This window comes from Mustela lutreola, chromosome 12 (assembly GCF_030435805.1).
Source record: "Mustela lutreola isolate mMusLut2 chromosome 12, mMusLut2.pri, whole genome shotgun sequence".
NCBI classification, from domain to species: Eukaryota; Metazoa; Chordata; class Mammalia; order Carnivora; family Mustelidae; genus Mustela; species Mustela lutreola.
In genome coordinates, this window is record NC_081301.1 from 33854593 (window position 1) to 33877394 (window position 22802).

Consider the following 22802-nt stretch of genomic DNA (forward strand, 5'->3'; position numbering starts at 1 on the left):
TGACTGTAAACTTAATTAGTATATTCAGTTTATTAATAACTTCCGTGGTATAGTGTACCTTCAGGTCATGTTTACCCCCAAGCTAAATGATCTGGATGTTGTGCTTTTTGAGGGTTTTTTCCCCCTACTTTTAACTTAATAACTGCTCCTTTTTGTTAGAAGGCTGACATTATGTAAGCCTGCTGTTTACACGTTAAATTTTAAGGTGCCCCTGGACTCAAGGGACTGTTGAGGCTGTCTGATGAGGACCAGCAGGTAAGGGAGCGATTGGCTTCAGGCTTGTAAAACAACAGTTTGGGGTTGGAATTAGTCATAAACGTGAATATCCTGAACTTTAGAACAGATGAAAGTGTCGTGTTGTACGTGTCCTCTGTTGCGGTGTCTGTGTAGCCCACCGCTGGAGCGCCAAGGGATGGGGGCGGGGGTGGGTGGGTGGGGAGAGTGTGGGCGGGGTTTCTCCCCGGGTGGTGCGGGGGAGCGTCTCGGAGGCGGGTGCCCAACCTCATTTAGTTTCAGAAGTTGCCAAGGGGGAACTTTTTTCCAGTGAGCAGAGCTGATTTTGAAATCGAAATTGAGGATAAAATAGAATTTTCCAAATTCTCTCCCTTGGATCCATTGTGGGAATGGCTGTAAGAGTACTCTGTAGCCCCCACTCGGCGCCTGCTCGGTCTCCGCCCTCTGCCCTCCACCTCTCGCCGTCTCCCACCCCTGCCCAAGCACAGCACTGCCCTGCATTAACTTAGTCACCTCTGTGGAGGTCGTGAGTGTCACCTCAGGGAAGCCGGCTCACACTTTAAGGGACTAAGTCAGGTCCCCCCACCTTTGGACGTTCTCGGGCCTCCACATTCCTGTTCTTCAGAGCGCTTCCCTGTTTGCACCGAACTGTGAGTATTCAGTGTTTCCTGCCACTTTCGAATCCCAGCTCAAATTTGGCTCCTGACAGCTTCCTCCCTTCCTGTGGGCGAAGAGCCGCTTTGGAACTTTCTTAATCCTCTCATCCTCTTCTGGGAAGAGAGGAATTGAACAGGAAATTTCCAGATTTCCTTGGGTTCCTCACTTCCTGCTAAAAAAATAGGCATGGAGTTTTTGAGAAGGGCAGAGAGTAGGAAAATGTAAGGGAACCAAGTACGTTCCGTTTGTAATTTGTGTGTCAGTGATGAGGGTGAAGGGTAAAGAGCTGGCGGGGGCCTCGGTTCCCTGGGCCTTGAGAAAGCCCAGGGGAAGCCCAAGGTCAGAGGTTTGCTGGCTGTGTTGGGAACACTTCAAAGCTGCTGCCTGTGGGCCAGGAACACAAACACATGTCGGTGTGTTTCAGGGCGGTACTGCCTGCATCTGAGTTTGTCTGAATTCCGGCCAGAGAAAAACAGAATGGCTAATAATTTATTTCAGTTCGTGCCTTTTATAGTTTTTTTCCTGGTTTATTTTGTTCAGCGAATTTGCCATACATCCCGCTGCTCAGTACTGGCAGGCCGCCCATTTAAGGACAGTAGTTTTAAATTAGAAGACTCTAGGTTCGTAGAAAATACAGAGCACTGGCTGCCTGAGACAAATGCCAAAGTGAAAATGTAAACCTCCCTCGATTCCCTGCTGGCTCCCAGGCTGGATGAGGCCCACTTCTGTGGCATGTGATGGCTGTTTCAGGCCTTGCGCGAGCTCCGTGCTGTTCCTTCTGGAGCCTTCAGGACACCGTGAAGTCACTGGAGGACTGACTCTGACCCTTGACTCCTTAGACCAGAGGTTCTCCTAAGAGGTATCTATCAGTGAGGGAATCGTAATCTGGTCTCAGATGCTGTCTTTATCACTTGCTCTCGCTGTTTCAGAGACGCTTTGAATTTCTTAGGAGTGTCTTTTAAAAATCTTCATGGTGAATACATACTGTGGGATTCCATTTATGTGAATTTCCAGAAGAGGCAAATCTATGCTGGGGGAAAAAAAAAACGGTTGCCTCTGGGAGAGCTATGAAGGAACTTCTGGGTAATGGTGTAATTTACATCTCGATAGGGGTTTGGGTAACACAGGTGCAGACATTTGTCTTAACTCAGCAAAGGTACCATTAATACTGGTATACTTCATCATGTGGAAAATTTAAAACAAAAAGATACTGAACTTTAGGGGCGCCCGGGTGGCTCAGTGGGTTAAGGCCTCTGCCTTCGGCTCAGGTGATAATCCCAGGGTCCTGGGATCGATCCCCGCGTCCTGGGATCGATCCCCGCATCCGGCTCTCTGCTCAGCGGGGAGCCTGCTTCCTCCTCTCTCTCTGCCTGCCTCTCAGCCTACTTGTGATCTCTGCCTGTCAAATAAATAAATAAATAATCTTTAAAAAAAAAAATACTGAACTTTAATTATTTGTATTGCTGAGGATTTTTAGGAGGATGGCTATAGCTATCTGCAACTTATTCAAAATATATCACAAATTAAGGTGGATTGATGGATGGATAGAGTATTGGATATGTGATAACACAGGAAAACGATAATGGTAGAATCCTGGGCAATAGGTGTTCACCGTAAAATCCTTTCAACTTTGCTGTATGTTGAACATTTTCATAATAAAATGCTGAGAAAAATCATTAGGGACTTTATCACATTATCTGTTGTCTGCATTGTATTGATTCAGTTTAATTCTTTTATTTTTAATTTTTTTTTAAGATTTTTTGTATTTGACAGCAAAAGCAGGGGGAGCTGCCGGCAGAGGGAGAGGAACAAGCAGACTCCCCACTGAGCATGGAGCCTGATGTGGGGCTCGATCCGAGGACCCCAGGATCATGACCCAAACCAAAAGCTTAACTGACTGAGCCACCCAGGTACCCCCAGTTTAATTCTTTTAGTGTGTTCTTCTTAGACTAAACACAATCACCGATGCTACCGCAATCCACGCTGGAAGAGGATGCCAGACGGCAGCGTTTCCTGCCGATGAGCAAGTACTGCCGCGCCCTCCTCCACACGCAGACTGCCACAGGCTTACCAGCTTCCTGCTTAAGACTGCCCCAGAGGCAAGGGGCCTGGCTCCCTGCCCGTTGCAGGGACAAGGGCAGCGGTCCTGATGTTCCTGCCGGTGAACTACACATTTCAATAAATGGCAGGAAATCCTTCTTTTCATTACACACACTTATTAAGTGCTTGCATGCGTGTGCGCACACATAGAAGACTAGGTAACGACTACTTCAGAGTAAATACAGCGTTTTCAAATCAGATAGTTTATTTTAAAAAAAATAATCCTATCACAATGAAAAGTCTTCATTTTACCTGAAAAGTGATCTTTTATTATAGTGAAGGGCTTTTGTGAATTCATGGCAGCGCAGCAGTCCAGCGTACCCATGGTTCAGATGCTTTCAGTGAAGACCACTGTGTCCCCAGAAAAGGTTGTAAAAGCTGTTCTGAGGTGTGTGCGCCCTGGTAAGTTGCAGGTGTTCGTTTTCCGGATTTGTTGTGAGCAACGGTTGCAGCTCTCGACAGCTCACAGCAGCACGTGTGTTCTGTGGCAGCGCTTCTCTTTCAGAGTTAGAAGAGAAGCCACACAGCACCAGGTCTGTCCCCGAGAAGGTCTGATGGTCTTACTTAACCTCCTGCCCGCTGACTTACGCATCGCCTTACACTGGGGGAGTCTTAGCTCTCACTGATGCAGTGCCCCCGACGGTGTACTGAGAACGGCGTACCGACAGACAGACAGTTGTCCATCTATCATAGCCTCCAAAATTAAGATGTTCTCTTAAAAAAAAAAGTTCTCTAAATGGGCTTCCTTTATCTACACAGAGATCCTAGGATCTGTCATCCATGAAAAATTAAACCCTAACTGCGTTTTCTTTTCTTTCTTTTTTTTTTTTTCTTGAAGTGTGTGTGTGCACGCACAGGTGGGGGCAGGGAAGGGGCAGGGGCAGAGAGAGAATCCCAAGTGAGCTCCTCGTTTCGTGTGGGAGCCCAAGCCAGGCTCGATCCCACCACCATGAGATACTGACCTGAGCAGAAACCAAGAGTCGGCCGCTCAACCGACTGAGCCACCCAGGTGCCCCCTAACTACATTTTCTATATTCGTAGGTCTCAAATCATGGTGTCCAGACATCCAGCATCAACTAGGAACTGGTTAGAAGTGCAAAATGGGGGCCTCCCACCCCAGACCTTTGAAATCAGAAACTCAGTATAGAACCAGCAATCTGTGTTTTAACAAGGCCTCTGGCATGGGCTGGAATCAAAGCACCACTTTTCATGCATTGTGCCAGAAGGGAAAGGCCTGGAGGGAAACTCAGTGGATACGAATTTGTGTGTGTGTGTGTGTGTGTGTGTTATTTTTTAAGTAAACTCTCTGCCCAACATGGGGTTTGAGACTTAGGACTCAGAGATGGAGAGTCCCATGCTGTACGAACTAAGCCAGATAGCCCAAATTTGTGTTGTTTTGTTTGAAATTTGCGGGTTTTTAAAAAAGATTTTATTTATTCGACAGAGATCGCAAGTAGGCAGAGAGAGGGGGTGGGAAGCAGGCTCCCTGCTGAGCAGAGAGCCTGATGCAGGGCTTGATCCCAGGACCCTGAGATCATGACTTAAGCCGAAGGCAGAGGCTTAACTGACTGAGCCACCCAGGTGTCCCAAATCTTTTAACCACTGAATTTGTGGTAGGTAATTTGTTACATCATAGGAAACTAATATAAATCATTAATTTATTAGCATTAAACCATGCCAAATAATTGTTTCCTTAAAAAACCTACTTTTTAAGTAGCCCAAAATAAGTCTGTCAGAGGAGTAACTGAAACAGTGGTAATTAATGCTATGGTTAGCTAAATCAATTTATCTAAATAATTCACAAAATGATCTGAATTGAAAGGGAGTCACTCTGTTTTTCTCATCAGTGACTTATTTTTTTTTTTTTTTTTAAAGATTTTATTTATTTGTCAGAGAGAGCGAGCGAGAGCGAGCACAGGCAGACAGAGTGGAAGGCAGAGTCAGACGGAGAAGCAGGCTCCCTGCGGAGCAAGGAGCCCGATATGGGACTCGATCCCAGGACACTGGGATCACGACCTGAGCCGAAGGCAGCTGCTTAACCAACTGAGCCACCCAGGCGTCCCTCATCAGTGACTTATTTTAAAAAGTAAGTGTCCCAGGGGCGCCTGGGTGGCTCAGTGGGTTAAGCCGCTGCCTTCGGCTCAGGTCATGATCTCAGGGTCCTGGGATTGAGTCCCGCATCGGGCTCTCTGCTCAGCAGGGAGCCTGCTCCCCCCCCCCCTCTCTGCCTGCTTCTATGCCTACTTGTGATCTCTGTCAAATAAATAAATAAAATCTTAAAAAAAAAAAAAAAAAAAGTAAGTGTCCCAAATATGATTGTCATTTTTCTAAGTGAATTAAAACAGTAAAATGAACCATCACACTATTAAATAATAGAACAAGAAAATGTCATTCAGAGGAATACTGTGAAAAATAGCATGTTCTAAGTGTACCTATATGAAAACAAATCTGTGTGCAGCTTGACAAAAATTTATCCACTATGCTTGATATGAATATAATTTTCACTGAATAAAGAATTTATGAAATCCTCTAATATAAACATTACTCTTGTAGATGTCCAGAACATTAGTGAACAGACGTGAATGAATCAGATCTTAGTAATTGTGTTTTCAGTGTAAAATGCCAATTCTGGGGGCGCCTGGGTGGCTCAGTGGGTTAGGGCCTCTGCCTTTGGCTCAGGTCATGATCCTGGGGTCCTGGGATCGAGCCCCGCATCAGGCTCTCTGCTCAGCCAGGGAGCCTGCTTCCCCCTCTCTCTCTGCCTGCCTCTCTGCCTACTTGTGATCTTTGTCTGTCAAATAAATAAAAATAAAATCTTAAAAAAAAAATGCCCATTCTGTGTTTTATAACAGTGGCCTTCACAAAACGAAATGTGCATATACCCGTGGGAACATAAGGTGATCCCTGGAAGTAAAGGAGGTAATGTAGAACTTTGTTACAGCCTCTAACCTTTTAAAATTTACTTCCTCTATGTATGTGTTTTATAATTTACAGTAGTAGAACAGTACAATATTTTATGTAGAAATATGTACATCATACATATCTATGTATGTGCGTATATATATATAAATAAGTAGAGGACATGAAAATCTGGAGCACATGCTCTTCAGTTTTTTCGGATAGGGGTTCTAGGATTTAAAAGTTTAGAATAGGGGCGCCTGGGTGGCTCAGTGGGTTAAGACGCTGCCTTCGGCTCAGGTCATGATCTCAGGGTCCTGGGATCAAGCCCCGAATCGGGCTCTCTGCTCAGCAGGGAGCCTGCTTCCTCCTCTCTCTCTCTGCCTGCCTCTCTGCCTACTTGTGATCTCTCTCTGTCAAATAAATAAAATCTTAAAAAAAAAATAAAAGTTTAGAATAACCTAAACAAGAATCACCAAGCCACTGCCTCTGTTACAGCATTATGTTTGATTCTGGTCTAAAAATAAACACCTAGGCAATTTAAATAAAAACTTCAAACTACTGGGGCGCCTGGGTGGCTCAGTGGGTTAAAGCCTCTGCCTTCCGCTTGGGTCGTGATCTCGGGGTCCTGGGATCGAGCCCCGCATTGGGCTCTCTGCTCGGTGGGGAGTCTGCTTCCCCCTCTCTCTGCCTGGCTCTCTGCCTACTTGTGATCTCTGTCTGTTAAATAAATAAAAAATTTCAAACTACTGCTAAGTGCAAACTTGCCGTCAACCTTTCAAACAGGTTAACTACAGAAAAAAATGTGTCAAATGTTTTAAAGTAGCATTTATTTTTTTTTAAGCATATTATGAGGTAGACTTACAACAAGACATTCAGTGCATATATTAATAGAAGTTTTACTGAAACCTTAAAGTTGCATGTAGGTATGTATGTATGTAGCTAAAATGACCTACAACTCTACATTCATCCACATGAAAACCTCAAAAGAATTCAACTGAAACAGTAAAAGCCTAGTACAGTTTATAAAGCTTTCCTAATTGTGATGAAGATCTGTGGAAAAAATCTGTGGGAGGGACGGAGTTTTAGGTTTAGATTTTAGACTTTATTTTACTAAAACATTCACTTTATGGCTAGTTTTCAATGAATGTATCTTTACTGGACTGGAGACGATACTATAATTCTTATTCCCACCATGTCAGCATGGTAATATCAAAGCAGGACCAGCTATCTAATTTGGAAGCCTGGTGCAAAATAGAAATGTGGGCTCCTTGCTCAAAAAATTAAGAATTTTAAGATGGATTGAACAGAACCTTACACCAAGCATGAGGCTTTTCTCACTGTAGGGCCTTGTATGCCTGTACTGGTCACACAGTGAAGCCAGCGCTACAATCTTAGTTATCCTTGTCCCTTGAGTCCCTCGTTAGACTGGACAAGGCATATAGTAGGGATTCAATGTTCGGTGAATGAAAAATTGAGTTTTGCAGTTTTCCAAATCCGTGAGAAATGCTTAGTTTTTCTGACCTGTGGACAGAAGAAAATCTTACTCTGATGAAGATTTCTCTATTTGCACATCACATTCTGGCTTCATGGAAATTCAAGGCCACATATGGCTAAGGTTCATTTGATTCCTGCAACAAGAAATTTATTGAACTACTCTGTCGGCTCCTGTACTGGGCACTGGGGATGCAAGAAAAGTCAGTCCCTGCCCGCAAAGAGCTTACAGTCTAATGGAAGAACTTAACAGTACCTCAGAACCTAGTGAGAAAACTTCCTGGTGTCTAGGATATTATCTGGAACACTGCCAACTTTCCTAAAAATATGAATCTAGACTTTCCCAGAAAACATGTTTTAAAAATGGAAGATGCAGTGAAAATCTAATGGCCAACCTTTAATGTAGAAAACATGAAACTGAAATAAGGAAGAAACTTAGGAAAGCTGAAAAAATTCTATTTTAAATACTATGAACAAGATTTAAAATTTAAAATTATTTTATTGTCTCTGGATGACATTTCACTTATAGTAACATTTATATACACATACATATACAAGTTGTGCATATGTGAGATGTGTTCCTTGGAGCTTTTGATAAAACTGGTATTTCCATTATTCATTTAAAACTAAAGCAGCATACAGGTAAATTTGAGATTTCCCTTTTGATTATTTCTGTTGTCATTTGAACAGGAGTAATTCTTGGGGTATAAATTTGGTATGATCTTATTCTGTAATGAGATGAATATTGCCTTTGTAACAATGTGTGGTAATTTAAACATGTATTTTAATGGCTCTTGACCAAGTTTAATGGCATCAAAAATACTCAAGTCTATCTGGATTTGTTTCCCCTCCCCCCCCATTCTTCTTTTTAAAAAAACAAATATGAAGGATCCTTGTGCAAATACAGAGCCTTTGTTGTTACTTGGCTGTTCTTTGGTGCATTGCCGTTCATTCCTTCATCTAGCAGCATCCTTTGTCCATAGTATTTTCCTTGGCGGCAGCTGAAACAATCACTAGCCTAGGCTTTCCCCAGGTTATGGTGAACCTGTCAGAGAGCTAGTGGTCCCAGAGACTGTGCACGCAGGGCTCGTGCAGCTCTTTAGACGCTAAGCAGGCCTGGTGATCTCCTGTCCCAGCTCGGAACAGATGAACACAGCGCAAATGCCAGCCTATTAGAGGCAGGCATGTGGAGACTGTGGTAGGAGACAGAACAAACCACTTAGCACACAGAAAAATTTTTAAATAAAAAAATCCCCAAATCTAAGCAACCTGAAGCGAATGATTATATATACCTCAGGGCCAAGGGAATCCCTTTTTAATAATTGATATTAACTCATATTTGCTATAGCCCTTTACATTTTATGAAGTATTTTATATACATCAGAACTCCTTGGGTATTTATAATAACACATGAATATAACTTTTACTTTTCGTTATGAAAAAGTGAATTATACTGAGCATGCTGTTTAAGAAGGCAGGGAGGTATACTAACATAGCTGAAAGACTTGCATCAAAAATAATTTACAAGTTTTAAATTTTGGCACTTATGATATATACATTAGTTATCCAAAATTTCATATATATGCTTTCTTTCATGACCAGCATTGGCTATTACTGAGTGAATTTTCACAGCTGTCCGTGGCTGCTGGTCACTTTAAATGGGGATGATTGTCATCAGTGTTATCAGGCTATTTTTTCCTGCTAAACAGAAGATTTAACAGATGCTTGTGGATGCCAGTACCATATTCGGACTGATATGGGAAACACTAGGCTTCTAACAGATTCTCAGAGTGTTCTTCCTGTATTGTACTTCCTGGAAAACCAAACTTTAACTATGACATAATGTGATCTTGGTTCTGGATAGGAGTTGGGAACCTTATCCTTGCTTGTTTGCCTAAAATTTTTGGTAAAGCCTTATCTTGGATGTAACAAGGAGAAATAACAAAATATACATGTACTTTGGGCTTCTGAGGAAAAAAATCAGATCTATTTTCGAAAGATCGAGAGAGGTCTTGTCTGCTTTAGCGACTTCATTTTCACAACTAAAGATAAGGAACTACTAAATATTTGATGTTCCTAAACTTAGTTAACATAGCATTTCTGTAGAAAGCTTATTTTTGAGATTTTTTTAAAGATACAGTTTGCCCCTCAAGATGGGGCTCAAACTCATGACCCCAAGATCAAGAGTTGCATGCTCTACTGAGCCAGTCAGGCGCCCCTGTAGAAAGGTTTTTAAAACAAGTATAATTTATTCTACATTTACCAACAACTATACCACATTACCATTTATAATACATTCACCAGTTATCATGAATAAAAATGACTAAATAAAATTTAGAGTAAAAAAAACCCAGACTAGCTTTTATGCTCTTAAGTGAAATGAGACCTTGAAATTTTAAGATGCAGTTTCCTCCAAGAGTCTAGCATTCCTGATGCCCTATGATTCCTGGATTAATATCCCCCTCATGATGTTTTGATCACAGCCGACCTCAAAAAGAGGACAAAGGTGGTTTTGTTGAGTTTGCTAATTTTTAATTCTCATCTATGTGGCTCTATTTTTATACAAGGCAGTTTATTCCACATTTTTCTTTACAGCTATGTATCCTGCTCGAAGTCTTTCAGTTAGGAGTGGACTGTATGTATGCCCTGCAGTTTATGGTACTAATTCTAATGGAAATTTTCATTCTTATGAATCTTGCATGGTGCAGAAGGTAAGTCAGCTCTGTAATAAAGAATTTACAGAGGATGCTAAACAAATTCACAGGCCATTTTCCCATCTTTATAAACAAAAGGGCAAAGTGGTAGAGTAGTAAGCACCCAGGCTCTGGACTGAAGCAGCTGGGTTTAAATCCCAGTGTTGCTCTCCGCCCCCGCCGCCCAGTGCCAGCTCTGACTCGACCTTTCAGACCCTCCATTTCTTCCAAAGTAATTCGGTGCTCATGTCACCTACCTTGTGAGAGAGTAGGTGAGAGAGGGTTAGTAGTAAAGTGTGTAGGCTGACACCATAGACACTATAATGGTTGAAGAATCATGGACTGAAACTGAGTTGGGCAACACGTGGGTCTAGCATCCGACATGCAACTCTCTCCAGAGGGGTTGCAATATACGGAATCTTTGTTTCATCAATAGAAGTGCTGTACTCGGTAGCTTGTTTTGAATGTTAAGATTGGGTACTTTTGCCTCCAAAACTTTATCTTCCTTTACATATGTGGACGTTTAAAAAAATTTATGGCAAACCAATGTTTACATTATACTTTGTAGTAATTTTCTTGATGGCTAAAAAATTTCAAATTCTTTTTAACATCCATGCTAAAATGATGTAATTGTTAAAATTTGTCCTAGAGCCAAGATTGTTCCAAGGGAGATGTATGTAACCTCTGCACACGTGTGTGAATGGCTGTCTGGTAGGTCCTGCAAAAAAAAAAAATTGTCATTTTTATTCATGTGTTTGGGTTGCTTAATAATTCTGTAAGATTTGCGATTCTTTTCTTAGGGCCGGAATTCTCAGCATCTACTCCCATGCGTTTTTAAATCTATCAGCCAGTTTAAGGGTAGTCACAATAATACAACTTAAAGACAAGATAAAGTGTTCATAAATCATTGTTTTAACAGCCAGCACAATACAGTAGAAATTGCCCTGAGCAAGGAATTAGGAGACTTGAATTAAAGTTCTGGCTCTGCCACTAATTTTGTAAGACGACTTTAGGCAAGTCACTTAACTTTTCTCATTCATTTGATGATGAGACTGATTACATTTTCTACCTCTAAAATGGATTTACTTACTATTTTTTTAAATAATTAAAACACCTTCTGGGAGTTAACCACCTGAAAGGTACGGAAGTACTTACTGATGTTTAAGGTAGTGTTTTTCAAACTCTGATCTAGGAACCACCTGAATAAGGTTACTAGAGGTTCCTATTAAAAACAGATTCCTAAAAACAAAAAACCAAAAAACAGATTCCTGTCATCTCCCTGACTGAATCAGAACCTCCTACAGTGAGGGCCAGGTTTCTGTTTTCCACAAGCTCCTAAATAACTGTAACGCACCCTATTATCTGAAAACCACTGGCCTAAGAGAATATGATCTGAGAGGGAACGAGCTAACATGTGGCTTAAATTACTCGAGCCTCTGGTGGATCCTTTCTAAATATAATATCCGTCCAAGTGCAGACTAGAAGAAAGCTGCTTACTTCAGCAGGCCAGTCAGCCCTGTGATTGACCCCGCTTGCTGTGTTCCATAACAGAATGTAAGAGGTCTTCACGTCAGCTCTTTGTCCTGATATCCAAGTCACTGACTACTGTAGTTAGGTCACGGCTTGCAGAGGACTGCAGCTCACCCCTCCCTAATGCTAAGGGTCAAGCTTGTGCCCCCTGGCTCAAGGAGTAAAGATGAAGAAAATACCACCTCTTTCCTCTCAATCTCCCCTCCACGCTAATACCATAACAAGTCACCCTGTGTGAGTCAAATAGTCTGGCAGAGAAAACAAATTCTAAGCCACGTGGTTCTCCTCTCTCTGACCAGATAGTGTACTAACTCAATGAGTCCTCCTGTATACAACAGAAATGACCAAAGCCCACTCCTTCTCCTGTTTTCCTTTCTAAATGCTGTTCAGAGGAACAAAATACCAAGTAAGGACACATGCTAGAGATTTTTAAATTCATACAAGTAAATTACAAAGAGAGGTGGCAGTTATTTTTTCTAGAGTTTTACAACAAAATTCCCTTCACGGTGAAAAAATATGTATAATTTTAACAGGAAACTCAAAAGACATTTTTGTTGTAAGACTAACAGTTACGAGAATAATGCCATTATCTGTGCTCATTATAGAGAAACATAACAGCAACTTTAAAAGGCCAAGTATACTGATAAGATGGAATTTCTTTTTTAATGACCAGTATGCTGACATGGGACTTCTGGGTTTATTCAATATAGCGTCACGGGTTTCTCCTAACCCCGCCATAACTCCTGCCAGACACCCACGAAATTCACACCGAACTAAAAAAAACAAGGAAAGAAATGAAGAAATTTGACAAGAGCTACCATGCAAAATAACCAGAAGAACTGAAGTTTAGGTGGCACAGGAGCAGAGGAATGCGGCAAAAGCTGCTGCTGCGTAGAGTCTAACTTGGCGAGGCCCCTACGATACCGGACAGCCAAGTCCTCAGGTCACAGGTGTGTTCGTGGACCCATAATAACCGGCATCTTGACCCAAACTTTTAAGATCTTCTAAAAAGTAAATACTTCACCTAAATTGAAGTAATTTGTGAGTCAAACACCAGAAGAGTTCCTTATTTGATATAAGTTGTGCCTAAAACTTTGGCTGATACAAAGAAACCCGTCCGCTAAGGCACCCTGAGGCAATCTGACAATGTGTTGGAGAGAACTTCGTCGTCAGTACCACGTCATTATGAGAGTACAGAGAACGGATCACCCGCAGGGGACTGGCTTCTTTGGGCAAACAGTCTATAAGTTCACTGCACTGTTTGTCAAATCCCAACAAGCGAATCCCGTAGCCATGTGGGGAAGAGACCATTCGCCCATCAGGACTGAAGCAAAGTTCTTTGATATAACCCCTGCCTACATTGGCTTCTTCAATGTAATGAGTTAGTCGTAGAGAACAGCGGGGTGAGACAGGTCGCACAGGAGCTCCTTCTTGGAATTCATAGACACAAGTCCACTAAGGGGAGAGAAGAGAGAGAAACCAAAATTACAGAGCCCCAAATATTTCTTTTTGTAAAAAGCTCAACCGACTGTCAAAGCCACAGAATTGTTGCAAGAAATCAGATGACTGCTACCCATCTCCCATCTATTAAAATGTGTAGGCCCCACACCTTATCTTCAGAGGCCAAGGTTATTCTGTGTGCTTTGACATACTATGACTAATGCCTTTTATTCCCTCAGGCTGCTGTGACTTCTGTGGTAATAATTCCCTTTTGTGAAAATAACAATTCTGATACTTAAAATATTCCAAAGTTTAGACATCTAACCTAAAATAGCTCTCCTCCTACACAATTGGTCCTTGTCTCTTTTCAGTTGTGACTTCTAGAGCCAGTGAGATCCTCAAAAGACTCCTGCTTTCCAGAGTGACGGGTCATGAGGTGATATAAGGCCCTTTCCCCAGTCATCAGTTTAGTCTTTCCCCAGGTTCCGCTGGTAGTTTTACTAATTAACTGATTAGTTTTATTTATTTGAGGGAGTCAGCATGAGCAGTGGGGAGGAGCAGAGCGAGAGGGAAAAGCAGATTCCCTGCTGAGAAGGGAGCCTGACTGGGACTCGACCCCAGGATCCTGGAATCATGACCTGAGCTGAAGGCAGACACTAAACCGACCAGACACCCAGACACCCCTCCCTTGGTTTTTAAAAAGAGCAAATTCTAAAACTCAATTGGCTTAGCAAAACCTTACATTTAGCCAGCTTGGCTGCAGCATCTCCCCTCTGAAGTTCACTATGTAAAGGGCATGTGGCAGATGAAGGGGGCAAGGATGAAGAAGCTGGACACAATCTGAGCTGATACTGGTTTAAAGTATTTAAACCTGTAGAGGAGGCTGGAGAGGAAGGAGGGGTTCAAGGGATAAAGGGGCCAGGAGCACGCCCGGCAGCGGCTGTTCCGTCAGCCCCGCTGAGGTGGACTGCCGCCGCTCCTACCTCCTGATCATCAGTGTTGCTTGAGCACCGAAGGAGAGTGGCCCAGCCCTTTGGGTGCAGCTGTAAGGACGTGATGCAGTTTCCACGGTCTCTCTCACCAGGAACTTCAGGGGTTAAGACTTCAAGACTATTTCGTGGTGAAACTCCTGATACGAAAATTAGGATGTGAGATTTGTATTATCAAAGGATTAAGGCAGCTCATCAAAGCTTTGATTTCTGGCAGTCACCCCCACCTCTAGCCTTCATTCCTTCGTCAGCCCCCCTCCTTTTTTTACATGCTACCACATGTAAAAAGAAAAACTGGGCACAGCTGCGGGGGCACCATCAGTTAAGCAGCCAACTCTTGGTTTTGGCTCAGGTCATGATCTCAGGGTTGTGAGATCAAGCCCTGCAGCGGGCTCCATGCTCAGCATGGAGTCCGCTTCAGATTCTCTCTCTTCCTCTGCACCTCCCACTCATGCTTGCTCTCTCTAAAATAAATCTCCCCCCTCCAAAAAAGCCAACAACAACAACAACCACCTTCACAAACAAAAAAACAATTAAACACCAAAAACCATATATAGAAAAAAACCTATGGTGCCCCTTGATATACGGTGTACATGTTTTTGGCGTGGGATTATGGGGAAAGGTTATGACCAGAACTAAAGGATCCAAGTCCTGCAGCAGGAATCCATAACCTAAGACTAAGGCGTTAAAGTAGACTAGGGATCCTTTTGATTAGGATTTGTATCTCAGAAAACTCTAAAAATCAAATTCTAGGACATGAAAGGAATCTGGAAAAGAAGTAAAAGAGAATTCTCATCTCAGAGGACCCTGGTGCTCTCTATCCCTGAGAAGGAAATACTTGGAAGCCATGGAGACCGCCTTTATTATCAATAAAAGGCTATTATGTGTGCAAGGAGCAGGACTTATGGCCCCCCAAGGACAGTACTATAAATGATAAACATCTATCATTTTGGAGGCAAGGCAGGATAGTTCACATATCAGTGTATCAAAACAAGGGGTTGGGAGACACTGCCAATCATACACACGCCTGGTACTCTGTTAGGGCCCATCCTGTCCTCCTTCCTAGGCCTCACGGAAGTAATTGCTACAGCTAGCCGTTACTGCTGGGAGTTACATCCTATCCCTCAGGAATGTGGAGAACCACTTTCACAGACATCATAAAAAAGCAGTTTAGAACTTTAATATCAAGAGAAATATTTTAACACTTCTCTACCCACGGAAGGAGTTGCTTTGAAGATTATGAGCTCCCTCTGTCAGACCCTTTGTGAACTGTTTCTCAAATAGATGTGTTATCTTCTTTAAAAGATTCCCTTTAGATTACTACAGCATTGATGGAAACCTGTGAAGCTCTCAATTACATTGTTATAACCAAACTATACCTAAATAATGATTTCACATGTGACTGAACCTTAATAACAATTTTAGAGAAAAACCACTATTTCAAGAATTCTGAAAATTGAACAAAAGCAGAAAAGAAACCCGTCTAAATAAGTAAGTAGTGGCTTTTGAGTTCTGCTCCTTGGAGGTTCCTCCAGAGAGGGAACCACATGGGGATGGGATAGGGAAGACTGGTCAACAAACTCACTAATTTCACTTGAACCAGTTTTTGCACTTTATCTGTTCTACAATCCACAGCAGACTTCATGTCAAAAAGAGTTCTAGGGGCATCTGACTCTTGATCTCAGGGTCTGGAGTTTGAGCCCTGTACTGGGTGTAGAGATCACTTAAAAAAAAAAAAAGTTCTAATCCTGAAATGGGATTGATAGCCTCAGCTCTATACAGCTACTGTATCTATCAAAGTATGGTGCTAACATTCTGATATCCTGAAGACCCAGGAGTGCCAACATTCAGAACGAGCTGATGTATGAGCCCCACCTCTTCTCTATACTCTGCCGAGGCTCTCCATACATTGTCTCTTCTCTCATTCCCAACTCTCTACATCATGAAACTGCTGTGCAGTTTGGTTTTTGGGTTTACCACTGCAACAAACAGCTAACTACTCTTAAGTTTTGTGTAGTTTTTTTCCTCATGGATGGTTTAGCTCAATAAAGATTTTTCTCAATGTATATTATTAAGAGCCTTGTCTTATGTACTGTAGCCAAAGTAGTACAGTAGAACAAAGTATCAAAGAAAAAAATGTTACACATCTGGGCATAAATCTCTAAATTTAGTAGGAGGAATTTTTAATCTTAAATGTCATAGTCCTGAATACCCAAAGGAAAGTAGATAGGCTGTAGGTTTAGGAAGGGCTCTCAAACCACTCTACAAACATAAGTAGTCATGCAAAATAATCAAGTATGCAATTATTAAGCACTTAACCAGGTGATACCACCTAGGAGAAACAAATTAGAAGTCTAACGGATAGTCCCTCCCCTAAAGATCTAAGTAGGAGCCATGCTCATCTCCAAAAGGTGACCCGAAATTACAAAAAGAACCACATCTGGCCATCAGTCCACAAAGATGAGGACAAACAAAAAGTGCTTAGATGTGAGCTGGTTTGGAGAAGTAGATGAAATTTGCATAGGTAAAAAGCATCTCATTTAGGGGGTGGAAAAGAATAGGGTAAATAGCTAGTTCTCCCAGAGCAGTGGGGGGGAAACAGGCAAAAGCACAGTGGGGTCAGGTCGTAGCCCACTTTATCCCACAATCCCTCTCAGGCGGTCAGCCATTGCTTGGATAAAGAAATGGGAGAGCAAAATGCCTACCAGGCTGGAACTAGGCGACTTCACAAGCACTTGACAAACTCATTACCTTATACTGCACCCTCACATGCATATCTCATTTAATTTCCCTAACAACCTCGATTGGAATCTACATTTCCAAACTACTTTTTCTCTAATCTAGACCAAACGAAATTCAGTAATTAAAACCAAAGCTCAAATTCCAACAATGATGTAAGCCCAAGATATCCAACCCTAGAGACTGGTTAGCTTTTGAAAATGACTGACGGTCAAAGAATATCCTCTTCTTTACTGGCTTTTGTCTGGATTAAAACTAAACCAAAGAAAGCTATTTGGTAGAATCTGTTGTTGCAAGACTATAAAATTCCACTTTTAACCTACCTTCTCTTTGTGAGGCTCGTGACAAGTGTTTCTCAGAAGATGAATTAGAATCACTATGATGACAAGGTGAACTAGAAACTCGAGGACCAGAAGAACTTGATGAAGTAGTCAGATCTTGAAAATACAAAAAGTTCTGACAGTAAACTTAGCAGAACTTTAATAGCGTCTCTTAACTTTTTAATCATCTAGTTGAAGCATACTGTGAAAATCCATCTGAAACATGGCAAGTACATGCCCACTTAAAGCAGGCCTATAACTAAGACCAAGGTAGGTAGGACAGCTCTAAGGCCTGGGCCCTTTCTAAAATCTCTTATACCAAGATTTGCTTAAGTAAAATAAAAATGACAAACCCAATAAGCACAGGAGCATCTCTGGGTTCCCCATCACTTCTATAGTAAGATGGAATAAGAAAATTCAATAAACATGAAAACTGAGCTGTTCATCAGCCCATTTACTCTTAGAATAGGGTCCAAATACCAGGTTCATTACTGAGAACAGTAAATGAGCCTTCTTAAGCATGCCAAACAATTGTTATCATTCATGGAATTATGTGAAAACTATCTTTGAAATGCAATATAAACTTCATACTGAAATCTGTTGAAAAACAAACACTGAGTATCAGATAGTTGGATCTAATGTATTACTCCAAATAGCAATCTCTGTTTCATCTCACTCTTCGGTGGCCCCACACTTTTATGAGGATTTCTTCATCTAATTCCTTTTGATGTTATTAACAGAGTTACTCTTAGAAGACAGAAAATGTTCTTGGTTTTTGAATAAAAAAATACCAACCAGACCTTCTAAGTTACTACCTCTTACTAAGCTAAAGTTGCTTATTAATGTTTAACCTAAAAATAAATTTCTGAATGTAAAAGGATTATACTCACATACTCATGAAATCCCTTGTTTTGCAAATAAATTGATAAAACTTAAATTTCTACTTTTAGGAGTGAATTTGGACAAATGCAATTACAATGGGGCCCGTACTTTCCCAAAGGAGTCTTCAGATGTGGCCCTACGCATACAGGAGAAAGAGTCCAACTATCTGAAGCTGATTTTTATTTATTTACTCTTTTGAAGCTGATTTTAAATAGGTATTTATAAACATTGCGTTTCAAATGCTTAAGTCTTTTTTTCTGGGTTTTTGTTCATAAACATAAAATTATAAATAGGTATGTTCCTGGAATAGCCCTCTTTTCCCCAAAGGTGATGAAATACAGACTCTATCACATAATGTAGATAAATTACAGTGCATAAGTTTTTCTGACCCCCAATTTCACTGAAGCATTCTAATGGAATCAGCAACAGGAAAAATAATACAGTTTTAGGGGCATGTAGGTGGCTCAGTTGGTTAAGCAGCTGATTCTTTGTTTCAACTTGGGTCATAATCTCGGGGTCCTGGGATTGAGGTTCCCCCCTCCAGTGTGTTCCCTGCTTGGTGGGGAGTATGCGTCAGGCTTCTCTCTTCCTCTGCAACCTCCGCCACGCTCAAAAATAAATAAATAAATCCTAAAACAAACAAACAAACCAGAATACAGCTTTAGCAAGAGGATATTTAGGGGTTGTGAAAGAGGATGGCACCAGCTACCTGGGTATAGACTTCTGAAAGTCTGGGATGTAATATAGACTTAAAAGTAAAGCTCTATACTGAATGTATCTTAAAAGCTCTGCTAGGTGGGGCACCAGGGTGGCTCAGTGAGTTCAGTGTCTAGCTCTTGATCTCAGCTCAGGTCTTGATCTCAGGGTTGTGAAATAAAAATGAAATGAAATAAAATAAAAATAGTAATAAAGCTCTGTTGGGCTTCAGAAGCACTTAAAAAGATAGATCCTACCTTGGGCCACCATTAACTTTTTGAGATAGTGATGATTTAGAAATACTGATAAAAGATTTTCTGGAATGGGTGTCTGGGTAGCTCAGTGGGTTGAGCTGCTGGTTCGGTTCAGGTCATGATCTCAGGGTCCTGGGATCGAGTCCTGCATCGGGCTCTCTGCTCAGCAGGGAGCCTGCTTCCCCCTTTCTCTTTGCCTGCCTCTCTGACTACTTGTGCTCTCTCTCTCTGTGTCAAATAAATTAAAAAAAAAAAAAAAAAGATTTTGTGGAAGATACCCAAATGGCCAACAGATACATGAAAAAATGCTCAATATCACTTGGCTATGAAATGCTATGAAATTTGTATTTCAGGGAAATACAAATCAAAACCACAGTGAGATACCATCTCACACCAGTCAGAATGGCCAAAATTAACAAGTCAGGAAATGACAGATGTTGGAGAGGATGCAGAGAATGGGCAACCCTCTTACACTATTGGTAGGAATACAAGCTGGTGCAGCCACTCTGGGAAACAGTATGGAGTTTCCTCAGAAAGTTGAAAATAGAGCTACCCTACCACCCAGCAAATCGCACTACTGGGTATTTACCCTAAAGATACAAATATAGTGATCTGAAGGGGCACATGCCCTGGAATGTTTATAGCAGCAATGTCCACAATAGCCAAACTATGGAAAGAACCTAGATGTCCATCAACAGATGAATGGATAAAGATGTGGTGTACACACACACACACACACACACACACAGGAATACCATGCAGTCATCAAAAGAAATGAAATCTTGCCATTTGCAATGACATGGATGGAACTAGAGGGTATTATGCTAAGCGAAGTAAGTCAATCAGAGAAAGACAATTATCATATGATCTCTCTGATATGAGGAATTTGAGAGGCAGGGCGGGGGATATTGAGGGCTAGGGAGGGGGAAAAAAACCAAAATGGAATCGAGAGGGAAACAAACCATGAAACTCTTAATCTCAGGAAACAAACTGAGGGTTGCTAGGGAATGGAGGGGTGGGGACAGGGTGGCTGGGTTATGGACACTTGGAAGGGTATGCACTATGATGAGTGCTATGAAATGTGTAAGCCTGATGATTCACAGACCTGTACCCCTGGGGCAAATAATAGATTATATGTTATAAAAAATAAATAAAAGATTTTCTGGATAGCAGAAAGCGATAAAAGAAAATATTTTTATAGTTAGTAGTCCTTCCTATTCCACTGGTGATACAGAAGCACAAATTAATGCTATGTCAGAAATTCATATAGGTCATACTTCCTTGGGAAAAAAAGCTTTCAATGAGTTTTCCAAAAATGTCTTCAAATTTCCTTCCCTCCTTCCTGGTATCATTCTCAAGATGGAAACATATACCATCCCTTTGTGTGAAACTCTATGGAAAATTTTCTGAAATCAAAAAGGAAAAGCTTACCTGAACTTGATGTAGTTCTTCTTGCTCTCAAAATGGGATAGCTGCCTACTTCTAAAGACTTAGTTAAGTCAAGATCATGCAAAATCAAGAGATATCCAGAGGACGTTGAGATCAACATTTTGGAACAATCTGGAGTTAATCTCATTCGCATGAGAAAACGTGTGTGAAAGAATTTCTTATGTGGACACCCATCTTCTGTACACCTAACAGAAGAAATCAAAACAAAACCTAGAATTATCATAAATATACGGATTTGGTTAGCAGTCATATTTTCAATCTTGAAACTAGAATTTACAGTGTATGCTTAGCCTTATACACATGACAAACTTTTTTTTTTTTTTTTTTTGGCTCACCATTCCTTCTTTCATCTCCAATTTTCCATTTTATTCTTTCTTTCTGAAATATATATTTTAGAGTAAGATTTTGTTGAGGTAAACTATCACTTTATACTGTTCTGAAAATATTCCACTCTGATTAAAGATTTAGCTGAGCAGGTAAACTTCAGGTTAATAGTTGTGTCTTTCTGAATACTGGGGATAATATTCCACTGAGTCCTGGCTTCTACTGTTGCTATTTTTAAGTCTACTATTAGGCAATTGTTACTTTGGACAATTTTATCTTTTTTTTTCCCTTTGGTCTCTTTGTCTTTGACTTTCTAAATCACAAGATTCATATTATTCATATATTCTGGGAAATTCTCCATCATTACTCCAATATTGCCTGTCACTTATTTTCTCTATTCTTTTGGAGCTCCAAATAGATGTTTGAACCATTCACATTTGATTCTCCTTGTCTTATATTTTATCTCCTCATTTTTGTTACATTCTGGATAATTTTTAATATCTAGCTTCCAAGCTGTTTTTTAAAGTTGTATCTAATCTGCTACTTGACCCACCCTGGGTTTTTTAAAAAAATTTTTAATCACTAAAAACTACATACTTTAAATTTTTTTAATTGTTTGTTGTGATAAATAGGAACACTGCTGATTTTTACATTTTGATCTTATGTCTAGCAATCTTGGTTAACTCTTATTAATTCTGATAATTTGTCAGCAGAATTTCTAAGATTTTTCACATAGACCAGTCAAAACACTGGTCTATGGGCCAAGTCTGGTCTGTTTTTATATAGAAAGTTGGTTGAGACATAGCAATATCCATTTATGTATTGTTGATGGCTGCTCAGAGACTATACAGCACACAAAGCTGAAAATATTTATTACACAGTCCTTTACAGAAAATTTGCCAACCCTTCATAAAGACAATCATATCATCTGTGAATGCGATTTTTTTCATTTTTTTCCCCTTACAATCCTTATATACTCATTTTCCTGCACCAACTAGGACCCTATCTTCTTCCACCCCAAAACAGTGGTATACAGTAGTAGTAACAGCAGCCATGTTCTCTCCCTTCCTGATTTTTTAAATTTTATTTATTTATTTAACACAGAGAGAGAGAGAGATCACAAGTAGGCAGAGAGGAAGAGAGCAGAGAGCCCGAAGCGGGGCTCAATGCCAGGACCCTGGGACCATGACCTGAGCTGAAGACAGAGGCTTTAACCCAGTGAGCCACCCAGGCACCCCTTCCCTTCCTGATTTTATAGAAAAAAAAAAAATTTTTTTTTAGAGTAAGCTCTTTACTCAATGTGGGGCTTGAACTCACAACCTTGAGATCAAGAGTCACGTGCTCTACTGACTGAGCCAGCCAGGTACTCCTATAAAGGAAACTTCTAAAAGTTTCACTATTTAAAAATATCCTGTTTTAGTGTACACTTTTGATGAGTTTCCATTTTTAATGAAGTCTAATAGCTTTACTGAGATATAACTTACATATCATAAATTCACTCATTTTAAGTTAACAAGTGATTTTCATAAATTTAAGGAGTTGTGAAATCATCAACTCAATTTTAGAACATTTTCATCATCCTAAAAAGACCCTCCTGCCCACTAACTGTCTCTCTCTGTTTCTACTCCCAGTCACAGGCAGCCACTAATCTATTTCTGTTTCTATAGATCTGCTTATTGTGGACATTTAAGAATTATACAGCAAGTGGTCTTTTGGTTTGGCTTTTTTCACTTAGCATACTGTTTTTTGAGCTTCATCCGTACTGTAGACACGTATTAGTACTCTGTTCCTTTTCATTAGCAAATACTATTCTGTATAGATATACCACATTTTGTTTATTCATTTACCAATGAATAGGTATTTGTACTGGTTCCCTTTTGGGGATATTATGAATACTGTTATAAGCATCCATGCACAAATCTTTGTGTGGTGACAGGTGTTCTCATTTCTCTTGGATAGATACCTAGGAGTAGAATGGCTAGTCAGATGGTAACTCTATGCTTAACATTTTAAAAACTACCAAAAAGTGGCTTCATTTTACATCCCTACCAGCAATGTATGAGGATGCAGTTTCTCCACATTCTTGCCAATATTTGTCTTTTT

General features: G+C 40.8%; 1 protein-coding gene across 2 annotated transcripts in view; it reads right to left on the reverse strand.

Moving 5' to 3' along the window:
- Window positions 1-7862: 7862 nt before the first annotated feature.
- The window catches only part of DCAF10 (DDB1 and CUL4 associated factor 10), a 47859-nt gene continuing 32919 nt past the window's right edge, over window positions 7863-22802 (reverse strand). The window contains exons 4-8 of one of the 2 annotated variants that reach the window (XR_009346281.1): window positions 20358-20560; window positions 17098-17211; window positions 14030-14175; window positions 10334-13061; window positions 7863-8576 (exon numbers count right to left, since the gene is read on the reverse strand). Coding sequence is in view for 1 of the 2 variants with exons in the window: in XM_059141319.1 (XP_058997302.1) it covers window positions 12693-13061; window positions 14030-14175; window positions 17098-17211; window positions 20358-20560 (832 nt within the window). In the remaining variant the exon portion in view is untranslated. Of the gene's footprint in view, window positions 13062-14029; window positions 14176-17097; window positions 17212-20357; window positions 20561-22802 lie in introns of both variants that reach the window. The other variant, XM_059141319.1, reaches the window with a different exon arrangement.